At 38.7% G+C, this 15,676-nt stretch overlaps 2 protein-coding genes across 2 annotated transcripts in view; one reads left to right on the top strand and one right to left on the bottom strand.

The window, feature by feature from the left end:
- The window catches only part of CNOT7 (CCR4-NOT transcription complex subunit 7), a 117,427-nt gene that overhangs the window by 69,598 nt on the left and 32,153 nt on the right, over positions 1–15,676 (top strand). The window lies entirely within an intron of this gene.
- The window catches only part of ZDHHC2 (zinc finger DHHC-type palmitoyltransferase 2), a 77,026-nt gene that overhangs the window by 18,996 nt on the left and 42,354 nt on the right, over positions 1–15,676 (bottom strand). Inside the window, 4 exon segments of the mRNA XM_038398881.2 lie at positions 3,271–3,391; positions 9,267–9,299; positions 11,986–12,055; positions 13,200–13,320. Of these exon segments, the coding sequence (XP_038254809.1) occupies positions 3,271–3,391; positions 9,267–9,299; positions 11,986–12,055; positions 13,200–13,320 (345 nt within the window).

Consider the following 15,676-nt stretch of genomic DNA (forward strand, 5'->3'; position numbering starts at 1 on the left):
ATTGCCGACAATGAGATGGGCAAGGAGGCTGAAGGTGCCATGTTAGGCTAGGAAGCACATTGAGCAGCAGCAGTGGAAGCTTTCTCCATTGTGACTCAGGTACAAGTACAGGCGCCGATTTTGCAGGAGGGTGCTCAACCCCTGGCTCTGCCCCAGGCCTGCCCCCACTCCACCCTTTCCCCCCAAGGCCCCACTCCTGCCCTGCCTCTTCCCGCTCCCGCTCCAGTCCCTCCCCCAAGCATGTCGCATCCTCATTCCTCCTGTCCCCTCAGCCTCCTGAATGCCGCAAACAGTGCATTGCAGTGGGCAGGAGGCATGAGGAGGGAGGTGCTGATCCACCGCTGGTGGGTGGGAAGGTGCTGCCCTGGGGTGGAGGAGAGCTGATAGGGGGGCTGTCGGCCCACCCTAGTTCCAAGCCCCCACGAGGATGGGCTGCTCTTCCAGAGAATCCTGCAAGGAGAGGACAAAGCAGGCAGCCAAACCACATTATAAGGGAACATTGTGCAACTTTAAAGGAGCATGTTCTCTAATAGAGCAGCAATGTAACAACATTAACCAGGAGGACATTCGTTAAATGAGGAGTTACTGTAAATACTGACAACAACAGAAGTTCTTTAAACTCATTTGAATCTCAATTACACACTGAAGTGGCTTTTAGAGTAGAGCCTTTTATATTTAAAATAACCAACTTGTGAAACTAACTCTGTCAGAATGACTGATGTATAGTTCACAAGGAAAACAGCACTGTTACAAATCTAAGAACTTTGCTGTACATTCAGACGACAGTAAGCAGGACATTTTCATACGCAGGCCTAGTGGACTGATTTAAATCAAAGTGATTTATTTCATCAATTTTAATTATGATTTAAAATCAACAAGTCAGAAACCTTGAGTTTAATCTTGTTTTGCATTACTTTAGTTACCTTCCTAATGTGGAGTTGATTCTCATTTATTGGTAACCATTAAAACATGATTGATTTGCATGTCCCATGAACTTAAATTAAAGTTATGTGTGCACAGCTGATGGGTCTTATACTTGAAATATACTAGAGGTGTTCTGTTACCACTGAACAACATATACCCACCAACCTGTTCGGAAGCAAGTCAACTATCTGACATCCAAAAGCATATTCAGTTTTGCTCCTGAGGACTCTTAGGGTATGTTTAAACAGGAATTAGGCAACCGTGGCTGGCCAATGCCTGTCTACTCACACTCGCGGGGCTCATGCTGCGGGCCTGTTTCATTGCTGTGTAGATTTCTTGGCTCAGGTGGAGCCAGACTCCAGGACCCTGCGAGGTGGGAAGGTCCCAGAGATTGGGTTCCAGCCCAAGTCCCAGAAGTCTACACTGCAATGGAACAGCCCGCAGCCTGAGTCCCGCAAGTGCAACTTGGCTGGCACTGGCCAGCCACAGGCGTCTAGTTGCTGTGTCGACATGCCTTTGTTTGTGCTTATGATATGGCACATATATGAACACAAAATCAGAGTCAACTGCTGAGGCCCAGCTTAAATTTGTAACTTAGTGACCAAAAGTTACAGAGTTATATATTTCTTATAGCCTCTTTTCCATAGTCTCTCTTTCTGCTTTTCATACATTGAACAATTTTATTGTCATCATCTTGGAAGTGTAAAGACACACAGAAACTAAAATCTATTCAAGGAGTACTTGTGGCACCTTAGAGACTAACAAATTTATTTGAGCATAAGCTTTCATGAGCTACAGCTCACTTCATCGGATGCATTCGGTGGAAAATACAGTGGGGAGGTTTATATACACACACACAGAGAACATGAAACAATGGGTTTTATCATACACACTGTAAGGAGAGGGATCACTTAAGATGAGCTATTACCAGCAGGAAGGAGGGGGGAAAAGGAGGAAACCTTTTGTGGTGATAATCAAGGTGGGCCATTTCCAGCAATTAACAAGAACGTCTGAGGAACAGAGGGGGGTGGGGTGGGGGGGAGAAATAACATGGGGAAATAGTTTTATTTTATGTAATGACTCATCCACTCCCAGTGTCTATTCAAGCCTAAGTTAATTGTATCAGTTTGTAATTAATTCCAATTCAGCAGTCTCTCATTGGAGTCTGTTTTGAAGATTTTTGTTGAAGGATAGCCACTCTCAGGTCTGTAATCGAGTGACCGGAGAGATTGAAGTGTTCTCCGACTGGTTTTTGAATGTTATAATTCTTGAAATCTGATTTGTGTCCATTTATTTTTTTACGTAGAGACTGTCCAGTTTGACCAATGTACATGGCAGAGGGGCATTGCTGGCACAAGATGGCATATATCACATTGGTAGATGCGCAGCTCTGATAGTGTGGCTGATGTGATTAGGCCCTATGATGGTGTCCCTGAATAGATATGTGGACAGAGTTGGCACAGCTTTGCTGCAAGGATAGGTTCCTGGGTTAGTGGTTCTGTTGTGTGGTGTGTGGTTGCTGGTGAGTATTTGCTTCAGGTTGGGGGCTGTCTGTAAGCAATTAATTTTTTTTTAATTTAAATTAATTATTTTGCAAACTGGATACAATTAACTTAGGCTTGAATAGTGACTGGAGTGGATGAGTCATTACATAAAATAAAAACTATTTCCCCATGTTATTTCTCCCCCACCTCACCCCCACTGTTCCTCAGACGTTCTTGTTAACTGCTGGAAATGGCCCACCTTGATTATCACCACAAAGGTTTTCCTCCTTCCCCCCTTCTTCCTGCTGGTAATAGCTCATCTTAAGTGATCACTCTCCTTACAGTGTGTATGATAAAATCCATTGTTTCATGTTGTGTGTGTGTGGTGTGTAAATCTCCCCACTGTATTTTCCACCGAATGCATCCGATGAAGTGAGCTGTAGCTCACGAAAGCTTATGCTCAAATAAATTTGTTAGTCTCTAAGGTGCCACAAATACTCGCTTTCTTTTTTGCGAATACAGACTAACACGGCTGCTACTCTGAAACCTGTTAAAATCTATTCATTTCACTTTCTTCCTCATCACAATGTTTGACATATCACCACCACTCAGGAAAACTTTCAGTTTTTAAGAGAAGACTGTAGCCTGTGGAAGGAAAGTTCATGTTTTATATGAACAAGACTACAAATTAAAAACTAAACAAATGAGTTAATGTGACTATATGTATTGATATTTTACAACTCAAAAGGAGACATATGTATACACTTGCTAAATATATAGCTCTGAACACACAGATCTGAGGCTTTTACATTTACAGAACCACACTTTACAAATAAGATATGGGTTAAAGGTAAGTACTTACTGTCCAGAATTTGATAAAATACTGTAAATCCGTTGCAGCAATGAAAATGCAGTACAATAGAGAATAAGCCAAGAAAAGAAGGAAAAATTTGTACTTGGAGAATCCAACGCAATTGTTCACCCTGGCAACAACAAAAATAAGTACATGAAAAACTGAATGAAAACAAATACATTTTAATAATCTTTATTTAATGTGATTTAGTCTAATTTTTAATATACTCATTTACTGTAAAATAATTTTAGCATAAATCTGTAAACAAAGTAGTAGCTTCCTGTATATATCTCTAGTACCATAAACTGTCTATGAAATTTTTCATTAAGACATTACTTTAAAAAAAAGTATTTAATACAGATGACGAGACAAGCAGCTGTTTGCTTTTGGACTCCAAAGTAGTATTTTAAAGAACTTCCACAAGTCCTCCCCACGCTCTCTCAATTTCTACAAAAATCCTCAGGCTGAAATCAGGCATAGAAAGGGCCTAATTTGAAAGGAATATTTTTGACAAATTAACATATGGATGTCTTAAACATTTAAACTAACTAATACAAGATAATCAGATTATTGAGATGGGTAAACTGGAAGCAATATCAAGCCATTACTAACTGGAATGAAGGGACACTACATTTACAATCTCATAACTGTAGTTGCACGTATTTTGAACAAGACTAAAATTGTTTAAAAGGGTCAGGATTTTGGAATCACAATCCTTAACCTATGAAAGAAAGGATTAAATAGAGAATCCTAACCTCAAACAAGGAGACAAAGTGAAAAGCTCTTAAGCCTGAAAGAATATTTAATTCAAAGCGACAAATAATCAAGCTTATGAGGTGCTGAAATTTGAAATGACTCAATTAATAAACAAAGACTGTCTTTTAAAACAGATAACACCAAGAAAAAAAAACCTTCTTTTTACAATGCAAAAGATAACCATTTCTGTAGTCTTCAAAGAAGCAAAGGAGGATTCTGCTGCAGCAGATTTCCTGAAGTGTTCCTGACCTAAACCATCATTGGTGAAGGCTGGCTGCATCTTATAGGGAACATGGGCCAGGTTGATTTTGAGTCTGGATAACTATTTGGTCAATGCTAAATGAAGTTTATTACTAATAAGGAATGCAAAGGACGGTTTTGATTTTAGGCAAACAGGCACTGCAGTAGGCCATAGAATAGAATTCAGAGACACCTGAGTTCTCCAACCTTCCATTAAGTGTGCATGTGTGGTTTTGTGGATTACTGTTTCCCCAACTAGACATTAAAACCTCCCTGTTATCTAATTAGTTAAAGATGGCAGGAACTCTATTAATGTGTAAAGGGGAAATAAGCTAAATAAATGGAGTATAACATAGGTTGTATGATAGAGAAACTTAAGGTGGAACTCTAAAGCGGCAAGCTACAAAGAAATCATTCAAAGAGCTTGTCTACACAGTGGGTTAGTGTGCACCAGGCTTGGGTGTTAACTTCTCATGTGCATCAGCATGTTTCACACTAACCAGCCATGTGGACTCTGCTGGCACACACTAAGCTCCCTAGTGCAAGCATTTAGTACAAGCCAGCAGGGTCCACACAGCCAGTTAGTGCACGACTACTGGTGGGTTAATGCACACAACATAGACAAGCTATACTCCTTCAAAACAAAGGCAAGAGTCAGCTTAATCTTTTGGCCGACTCTTAGCCCAACTGACTAGCTTAATGGAAAAGCAATATTCCTAACTTATTTTGAAGAGTGACCTCACAGCAATTAAGCGGTGGTGGCTGTGTTGGCTTGTTGGAAAATGTGTGTGCCCCTTTAAGGGCTAGAACACCAGAAAATGACTTTCTGCTGCGGCTCCATTCCAGTGCAGGAAAAACCCTCTTTTACCTGGACCGGGCAGAGCAGCAACTAGAGTGGTGACATACCAGGTTGTGTTGACCATACCAGGTTGTGTCAAAATCTGCTGTGGGCACTGCTCTAGTCACTCCTTTATCCAGGGGCTGGGAAGGAATTTTCCCTCACTGCCAGGACTGTCCAAGATGAAGTATGGGGGGAGGTTTGCTTTCCCCACAGTGGGTTCTGGGGGCTTAGTTGGGGTAAACATGAAAGAGGAGTTAGGCTATTATGTTGCAACTTGTTATGTAAATGTGGAGCGGATGTCCAGTGCAGGTACTTCCTAGGGAAAGGATATAGTGATCATTTAAACTGAATTGGTAAAGGATTTTAAAGAGGTATTCTTTAACGGAGTGGAAACAAGGCGGTTCAGGGCTTCTAGGACTTCAACAAGTTAAGTACAAATCTGTATTATGGATTTCATAAAATGTCCTTTGAAATTCATCAATACACTACCAGCATTCACTCTATCCTCTACCTGCCTCATTTGGCTCAGGGTTATTGGATTAAAAAGAAAGAGTGAAAGAGACTTGCTTTGAGTCCGATATGTCTGCCCTATACAAAAATCTATCAATTTGGATAGAGAACATCTTCAAATTGGTAAACAAAGCCAACTCTACTGAAAGGAAATTAGTTTGTATTCCTAAAAGCCTATGGTCTGAATAAATAGATCTGTTAACTGCCCTTTGTGTGTCAAAATGAGTGCTTACTTTTGCAGTATGTAGCTTGAGGCAATGGGTTTCTAATTTGACTTCTAAATTCACATGAAAATTTGGGTCCTGCCTTAGATAACACATGGCAAATTAAGTTTAGAAAAAACTACATTTTTGTGAACCTTATAATGGATTGATTTCTAATTAGACATTGAAAACCCTCCGAGACTCTGAAGATAACATCAATGGAAATAGCATTTTCCGTGACAAGAATCTAGTTGTGCTTATAAGGGTTGAACAATTTATTCAGCACTGAGAATTAACATTGTAGAAGAAAGCAAATTTTATGAGAGACACAAGTGGGTGAAGTAATATCTTTTATTGGACCAACTTCTGTTAGTGAGAGAGATAAGCTTTGAGCTTACACAGAGCTTTCTTCAGCTCTGGGAAAGGTATTCAGAGTGTCATAGCTAATGCTACGTTTAAGTCACAGAGGTCATGGAAGTCACGGAATCCATGACTTTAGAGACATCCGTGACATTCTCTGCTTCAGCCCCAGGGGCTTGCAGGACGCTGGAGCTGACAGCCAGTGTGGCCCTGGCAGGGTTCCGGTAACAGCAGCGACAAGCGACAGGGCGACCAATGGGCGACCACTTCACGCAGGGGGCGGGGGAGGCCTTGGGAAGCGGGTGGGGGTGTCCCATTTTCTCTTTGGGAAATATGGTTACCCTGCAGTTCCCAGCTGCTGTGGGCGGACGGGAAACCCCACAGCTTCCAGCCACCACGGGTGATGGGGGAACCATGGAGCCGAGGCAGCAAAAGTCACAGACAGGTCATGGCTTCCATTAATTTTTGTTTACTGCCCGTGACCTGTCCGTAACTTTTACTAAAAATAACCATGACCAAATCTTAGCCTTAGTCACAGCTAAATACAAAGTGGAACAGATTGTTTATCATAAGTAATTAACACACATTTCAAGGATCATTCAAACCGAAGTGGCCTGTTAACACTCCTCTAGTCATAGTGAGGAGAGGAAGGGAGTGGGAGAAACGCAGAACAGGAGGGGAGTATTAGTGGATTATAGATTGTTGTCATAAGCCATAAATCCAGAGTCTATTCAGTCCGTAATTTTTAGTGTCTAGCAAAGTTATGAATTTAAGCTCCCAGGCTCATCTTTGAAAGTATTGCGCAGGTTCCTTTGAGGGTGAGGACTGATAGGTCAGATATGGAGTGATCACTTAGTGAAAAGTTTCAGAGTAGCAGCCATGTTAGTCTGTATTCGCAAAAAGAAAAGGAGTACTTGTGGCACCATAGAGACTAACAAATTTATTTGAGCATAAGCTTTCGTGAGTTACAGCTCACTTCATCGGATGATTTGGTGGAAGACACTGAATTTAGCCGTATAGTTCCACCAAATGCATCCGATGAAGTGAGCTGTAGCTCACGAAACTTATGCTCTAATAATTTGTTAGTCTCTAAGGTGCCACAAGTACTCCTTTTCTTTTTAGTGAAAAGTGTTCCCCACAGGTGATAGTGTTTTTTTGTTTTTTGTTTTTTTTGTCATTCATCACTTTCCTGTGAGAATTCATTTGAGAGTCTAGTGATTGTCTGATTTCACCCACATAGTTGTTATTGGGGCACTTAGTGCACTGGATGAGATGCACCACATGTGATACACATGTGTAGGACTCATGAATCTTGAAAAGGCGTGTTGTGGGGTGTTGATCATTCTAGCAGTGGAGATATGTCTGTAGGTTTTTGCATCTGTTCTGGCAAGGCCTTGTGTTGCTTTGAGCTGGTGTCTTGGTCTGCAGGGTACTTGCTTCTGATGATGGATTTGGAGAGATAGGTGGGTTGTTTGAAGGCTAGAAGAGCTCTATAAACCAATGTCCCAATTTATTTTAGAAACATTACGCTACTGGGGTAGCCCACTTCTGTGACACATGGTACTGTAAGCATGAAAGTCAGATACAACTGCTAGAAGCACTGGTGAAATTATTATTAAATGTTGAAATTACAGTAGTGCAAGAGGCTCGATATCAAGATCTCAACCCCAGTGTATTAAGTATTTTACAAAAAGACACTGTCCCAGACACTGTAGAAAGTCAAGACACCAGGAATGCGTTTTAACTAGGCCTCGAAATTATTGAGGAACACATCTGGGAACTGTCCAAGAGTAACCCATCCATTGCAGGTCATCATTCCTTTGTAATCAGTACCAACTGGTGGAGGACTGCTGTCAGTCCCCCATCCCATTAATCTGGTGCCAGCAGCAGTGCTAGGACCCCATTGCCCTCCTCATACAAGGATTAAAGGGCAGGGAAGAGGCGTTCGTCTCCTTGCTGTTCCAGACATTATGACTGCCGACCCCATTCCCCACCTTATTAGGAGATGCCTTCTCCTAATCCAATTCCAGTTCTCAGAAACTGGGCCCCCCCTATTACCTGCACTTGGCACCTGCCAAGTTGTAACAAAAATTAATTTTATAACCTGACTTGCCTACCAGGTCCCTGAGCTTTTAAGAAAAAGGCAAAAGAAAATCTCCACAATGCCCAGGTCATTCCAGCAGTGAGGGAAAAATTGCTTCCTAGCCTTAAGGGGTGACTAGCATGATGACCACAGCAAGGCCCCAAAACATGGTCCTACTCTAATCCCAAGGGGGAGAAGCTTTTCAAACTCCAGTAGAAAAGCCAAAGGTTTTTTTTCCCCAGACAAAGCCTCGCCCCTCTTCCCCCACATTTCTGAGGATGATGGGGTGGATGGGGGGGAACAATATGGTAATTGCCTCAAAGATCTAAGTAAGTGACATATAATGGTAAAAGGAAAGGAATATGATTAAATCCAGTTAATTTTTGTTTTAAAAAAATCCCCAGACATATACACATTATCAGCATGTTTGTAGTGATAAACAATAATTCCATCAGCCTTTCAAGCCATCATTAATTAATGATGTCTTATAACAAAACATGAACATGTCTGCGATTCCTCTAGAGACATGAGTTTACATCCTTTATAGATCTGACAATGGTTAAGATGGCAATGTAGGGGACCCTCTCAGGCTACCTTCGTGACATATCCTAGACTAAGTGGCTCCAGGAAGCAGGCTTCAGGAGCAGCTGAAAAAGGTAACTTTGAAATCCAAGGTTTTGGCCCCAATTATCAGTCCATCCTATGTCCTGACTGGGTTCTACTTATTCCTTAATAATTTTCTTCCCAATTCATGAAGAATGAAAAAATCTTTTAGTACCTAAATTATTATATATATGTTCACCCAAGTTTAAAAAAATGCATATATACTGTGTAAAATGGGAACTGCATCACTCTACTATGCCAAACTATAACAGACTCATCATTGGGCTGGAAAGAATCTTCTGGTCTATATACTCCAGTCTCTTGTAATAGTGAAACATGTCTTTCACATCAACCCCCTCAAAACTGTATCTCATCTAATTTGGGAAATAAAGGTATGAACTATACTCACCAAGGGCAATGATGGTCCATTTTCAAAATACATCTTTAAAAGAAAGCAAACAATTATATATACGTTAAAATAATGGGAAAACAAACAGGAGGTTTAGAGTTTAAACTAAATACAATTGCTACAAAATATCTGATTTCATATATCCAGGAAAATGGGTTGACAATCAGCTGCATAGCCTTCTTCAGAATAAATCTCATACACAGTTATAGTCAAGTCTGCTCACATTATACACCACCTGCCTACAATAGAACAAGTAGGCTTTTCCCCCCTTCGAAAAGTATAGTTGGTGGTTCAAATTATATTTTTGCCATCTTTTATTACATAACTTAACAAGTCACTATATATGAGCACATTATCATGAATTTGTATTGACATTATCCCACAAGTTGTTGCAGAAGCTCACAAAGATCAACCTATGATGCCAGCCCTCCAGTGCCCAACTGTTAAAGTTTCAAACAAGCACATTTGTGCTTTCTCTCAAGCTGTTCCTCACGCTTGGGAGGCACACCCTCTAAACAGCTGCAAAGCCACCCCAATACTCCTTCAAACTCTTTTTAAACTCTCTTTTGCTGTGATGCCTACAAAATTCCTGACACCAGTTAGGCTGCTTGTGTACTGAGACCACTGCCTATCCATGCTGATCAATTCTGTCTCTTTCCTTGTACACCCTTGTCTGTCTGTATTTATCTATTGTCTCTTTAGGGGAGGAATTGTCTTTGGTTCTGCGTTTGTACAGCATCTAGCACAACGGGGTCTGGTCCATGACTACAGCTCTTAAGCACTAGGATAATTACTCCTGAGGAAATTCTGCACCAAAATATAAAAATTATGCACCGCAATATCTTAAAATTCTGCAAATTTCATATTTGTCAATAAATAAATGTGGAGGCTCCAGGATGGCAGTGGGGAGCAGAGGCCACTGGCTGCACAAAGGTGGGAGATCACCCTGCAGCCCCCCCACTCCTAGGACATGGACTCAGCGATGAGCTACACTCAACCCTGACACGGTGCAAGGGCCGAGTCCACCCCAGAAACACCTCGGGGCCCTGGCCCTCCATGCCAGGCACACCAGGTGTGGGCAGGCAGGCTCATCCTGGCAGGATCCAAGTGTGGAGGAACTTAGTGTGGGGGGAGATCCAGGTTTTTATCCTTCAAAAGTTATGTCCACTCTGGAAGACAATGGATGACTGGAGAACTATAAGTTTAAGACCTCAGAGATACCAAGGAAGTGATGTATGATTATTTAAGAAGGCTAGTAATCTTTATTCGGACTGTTTAAAGCGCCACATTTTGTTAACAGTAATTTAAACTAAAACGCTCAGGAGAAAAGCTCTTCATTAACAATTAAAACACTCTCACCCTTCTTCTAAGGGATGAGAGCACTCCTAATCTACATGTGAGTTACCTACGGTGGATAAAAATCAGTGAAAGATTTTTTAAATTTAAATTCAATACATTTTTTCTTTTTAAAAATCAACCTATTTAAAATTAAAATTGAAACTGACAACCTACATTTAAGGCCTAAACTTACTATAATCTATTAAAATAATTTAAACTAAATTAATTGAATATTCAACCAGTACATGTTTGCTGCCACAATTTTAAAGAAATTCAAACCATTGAACTGGTGAAAGTCACTGGCTAAGCACGTGGAACCAAAATTTACTGAAGTGCTAAACCTAGCTTTTGACAGGGGCAGGGAGAATAACATCTTAATTCAGTTTATTCAACTAGCTCAGTTCAATGACTAGTTCATTCAAAGTTGAGCAACCCACTGGAGGCTGAAAAAGCAGGAAAGCTTGTTTTCCTCTTGCAATACATGAATAAAAACAATGTGTGAGGATGAGATCTACTAGTTCTAAAATCCCAAAGGACATAGTGGACAGAATCACTGTTCAATTCAGTAAAAGACAATACTTCTTTTGTTTAATAAATCAGTTTGAAATACAAAACAGTTTGATTAAGCTGATTTTTTTATGTATCCTATACATTTAGGGTAGTTTTATTTATTAAAAAAATTAAAAATGCTGGCTTTGTGCATTTTTAATTGAATGCCAATTTCCATCCAAAGGCAGCGTGACACATATCACAAGTTAAAAAAAAAATCTAATAAAACAAGAAATGGCTCATTTACTATTTTCTTACAATCAAAAAATACAAATCTGACTAAATGTATATTAAACTATATAATTGCTTACATAAACGTATACAGATATAGTGTATCCTACAAGTTAGCAAAGAGTATCAAATGGATAATAAAGGCTATATTTAGTTACAAAACAACATGTTTTAATGGTTACCAATGAGAAAAGTACCTCTAGAAAAATACTAAAAAGTGCAGATATAATACAAGATTAAAATTAATTATTAAATCAAGATTTCCTGTTTGCTGATTTAGATCATGATTAAAACTGGTATTTAAAATCACCAATTTAATCACACCTCCCTGAACTCACCCAAGAAATTGTTCAATAAAAACAAAAAAAGAAAAGTAAACATCTTGATACTTGTACGAAAATTAAAAGCAGAAACAAACCTTTAAAAATACCTTTCAGAGTGTCTTTGTAACGAAACACCAAATAATTTTTTGTAATAATAAGAAAGTAGCACAAATGTATTGCTCAGTTCTTTACCATTTAGCAGAAGCATTTTATAATTATTTTCTTTTGCATTAATAAGATTTAACAATTGTTATTTAACATTAAAAAATTGTTCTTACTTGTCACACACGGAACAGTGATGGCAGCGGTCTGGTTTTACAAGTTGGCATCTGTCACAGTATCGGATTGCTGAGAAGAAAAAATATCCATGTTGCATTAGATCTAACATAAGGTTATGCACATTTTAACATCTTTAGACCCACTCAAAAATAAATATTTATAGTCAAATCCTGAATTCCCTGAAACTTCCAATAAAATGATTTAATTTGAATTTAGTGGGAGTTGCACATGCTCAGCACCTAGCATAACAGCTGTTTAAGAGCTACTTGTGAAGTGCATTTTGAATTTTTAATACATGAGAAATATTCCAACAAATTGAATTCTGGATTATTTATTAAAACTTTTCTCTGAGGCTACTTTTCAAATAAAGAAAAGTCAGCATTGCAAAAACCTAAAAATACAATAAAGGCTATGTAACATGATTAGTAATTAATAAATAAATTCACATTAATTCTAAGAAGCCATTTTAGGATTTTATCCTAATAATAGATTTTATTTTGTATATTGCCTTTAGGGTTTGCTTACTTGGCAGACATGCATAATCTGAGACTAATTACACTGATGATATAATGTAAGGCCTTTGACTGTTTAGTTTTCAGATTTGGCGTTTGCTCTTGCTAATATTTCTTCATCACTGTAGCTGATGTGCATAGGTGCCACAATAGTAGGTGCCATAGACAATCTGATATTAATATTTACCTTTTCAGGAATGAAAAATAAAAAAGACAAATTATGTAACCTTCAAATATATATTTCACCTTCCTGTAGTGTTTGTTAATACTGTAAGCTATCAAATAACTACAGGTAAACCAGTGCTGCTTTTGAAACCAGTCTTGACACTAGTTAGGATTTGAATAGTATTAGTGTGTTTCAATCAGTCTTCAGTTACAAATTGTGGGTATGTATAAAGCTAAATAGAAAATCAGATTAACTTTGACCAATATTTGAGTATAAACATTCTTTATGTTTTAGTGTCTTGTTAATTCTATCATCATAATTACTCATTATTACACAGAATCTGCATTTGCAGAATCTTAAATAATGTATTTCTACTAAATAATAATAATAGGGCATCATTCTTAGGTCAGTTTTTTCTTTTAAGCTTTGAAAGACAACTCATTTTTTAAAAACATTGTCTAAAAAATCTCACTTCCTACTGACAATGAATGTATCAAGACACTTGTCTCACTGACCACAGAAAAACAGAATTTACCTCCAGACATTGTCCTTGTATAGACAGGAAGGTCCTTGGCTGCTCGCCTAAAAATTTCTTGCTGGGCTTCACCTCTAGGTTCCCTTTCCAGCAGTTCTTTGTCTGCATATGACAAATGGAACTGGAAAATAATTAATATTTAATTAGTAATGCCCAGAAAATTACATCCTTTGTGGATTTTTACTCCAATTAAAGAGAAAGATATTCATTAAATAATGATGGAGTAGCTGTATGTGCAAAATACTGTAGTGAACAACCAATTGTTCTCAAGAGAGACATATTCAAGTTTTGGTGTTTTTTCATTTCTCTTCTTAGTCAAAAGCAATTTTAAAATTTCCTGATTCCAGTGTGTATCAACCTAATATTGATTGCTCTCCTTAAGGTAAAACAGGAACTCCAAATGTTTAAAATTAAGCAAGATTAATTGATATATCCTTAGACCATTTGGTTACCATTCTCTTGACAAGTTTCAAAGAAGACTACCTCAAAGCGTATTAAGAACTGTTAATGCATGTCAGGAGGGTCCACACAGTCATCTGCAGCAGACTAGTGCAGAGTAGATTTAAATTCACATCCCAACTTGAAATGTACAAATGTTCCTGTAGACAAGCCCAAAGTCCACCCCTGTGATACTGAATAATCCAACTGGCTACTGAACAGAAGTTAGTTACTTTAGTCTTTCAATGTCATAAGAGGGGACAAAGAAAATAAAATATAATATGTAATAGGTAGGAAAGTAGGAAGGGGAATTGTGTTAAGGAATCATACTTAGCAAAGTCGACAAATTAGTGCACACTATGCAATGTCAATTTTCTCCCTCAACACACCTGGACAGACTACTCAAGTAGCACAAGAAGAACATACTAGGGAGTTATGGTGACTTTAACCTTACAAGGAATAGAAGCAGTATGTTATAGTAGAACCTCAGAGTTACGAACACCAGAGTTACGAACTGATCAGTCAAACTACACACCTCATTTGGAACTGGAAGTATGCAATCAGGCAGCAGCAGAGACCAAAAAAAAAAGGGGGGGGGGAGGGGGCAAATACAGTACAGTACTGTGTTAAATGTAAACTACTAAAAAATAAAGGAAAGTTTTTTTTAAAAAAAGATTTGACAAGGTAAGGAACTGCTTCTGGGCTTGTTTCATTCAAATTAAGATGGTTAAAAGCAGCATTTTTCTTCTGCATAGTAAGTTTCAAGCTGTATTAAGTCAATGTTCAGTTGTAAACTTTTGAAAGCACAACCATAATGTTTTGTTCAACGTTACGAACATTTCAGAGTTATGAACAACCTCCATTCCCAAGGTATTCATAACTCTGAAGTTCTACTGTACATCATTTTATGCAGCCTTTTCTCAATATCTTCTATTGAAATGGTCTATAAGAATTTGAGTAGATCCCTCGTCTAATTATTCCTATATAGTCTTCATGCACAAACTGACACTCCAAAAGGGTATAATTATAAAAATTGTGGCATGTAAATACCAAATGAAAAATAAATTAACTTCAAAAAATTTTTAATATTCCCCAAAAAGATACAGCAAATGTTGCTAAGTTAAGCTCAACAGAAGTCACTGATGACTGTATTGTGGTAGAATGTTTCTCTCAATAAACAGTTCAATTCTGCAATGATTTTTCATGATAAATTATTTGTAAATGTGTTCATCGTTTCCATGTAAAAAAGAAAAGGGGGCATTTGAAAAAGCCCAAACGTTAACCACGAAAAGCACAAGTTAAGGTTACATAAGCAATTCAGCATCAAACTTGCTATCCAATTCTTGTGCATAAACCAGTGAAAAGCAAATCGTTTTCTACTTTTTGAAAAAGGCTCATGATGAGTGCTTGCCACTAAGTTTTTCCTCCTACACGTGTGAACATTTTCTTTTTCTCCTAATCAAAAAACTTGTCATAGTAATAGCTCTTTGCTACAAAATGGTAGTGGGTTTGTGGAGAGTAGGATGGTTAAAATATGATTTACAAAAGGACTCTTAATTGACCTGCAACTATAGAGGTCACATGACGAGCACATCCATAACATATATACCTACAAGTATTGGATGGTGTTCTCACTACTTCCCCCTGTATATCTTATGTTATCTAATTATCTTGAGTATTTTATCTGGTTGGTGATGAGGGGAATATGGGAACCAAAAGTTGTGGGTTTGGGGTAGGAGCAGCACTAGAGCAGTGGACATCTGGAGCTCAGGACCAGAGGAGGAGTAACATAGGTCTCTACGTCCATTCCAGCCCTGAAGACAATTTGGCAAGTTAAGCATGGCCAGCTTATTTAGACTTGCAGGGGGAGGGCCAATGGAGGAGGGCCAGTCTGTGTGGAGAATACAGAGGAGGGTGGAGTGTTGTGTAAGGCCCAGGAGGGAATAAAGGAGTGTCCAAGGGGGCAGGGAAAAAGAATGGTAGCAGCTGGTTGGTTGGCTATAGATATGGTTTACTTTCATACACCAAATATCATGAAG

The sequence above is a fragment of the Dermochelys coriacea genome, chromosome 4 (assembly GCF_009764565.3).
Source record: "Dermochelys coriacea isolate rDerCor1 chromosome 4, rDerCor1.pri.v4, whole genome shotgun sequence".
In the NCBI taxonomy this organism is placed as follows: domain Eukaryota; kingdom Metazoa; phylum Chordata; order Testudines; family Dermochelyidae; genus Dermochelys; species Dermochelys coriacea.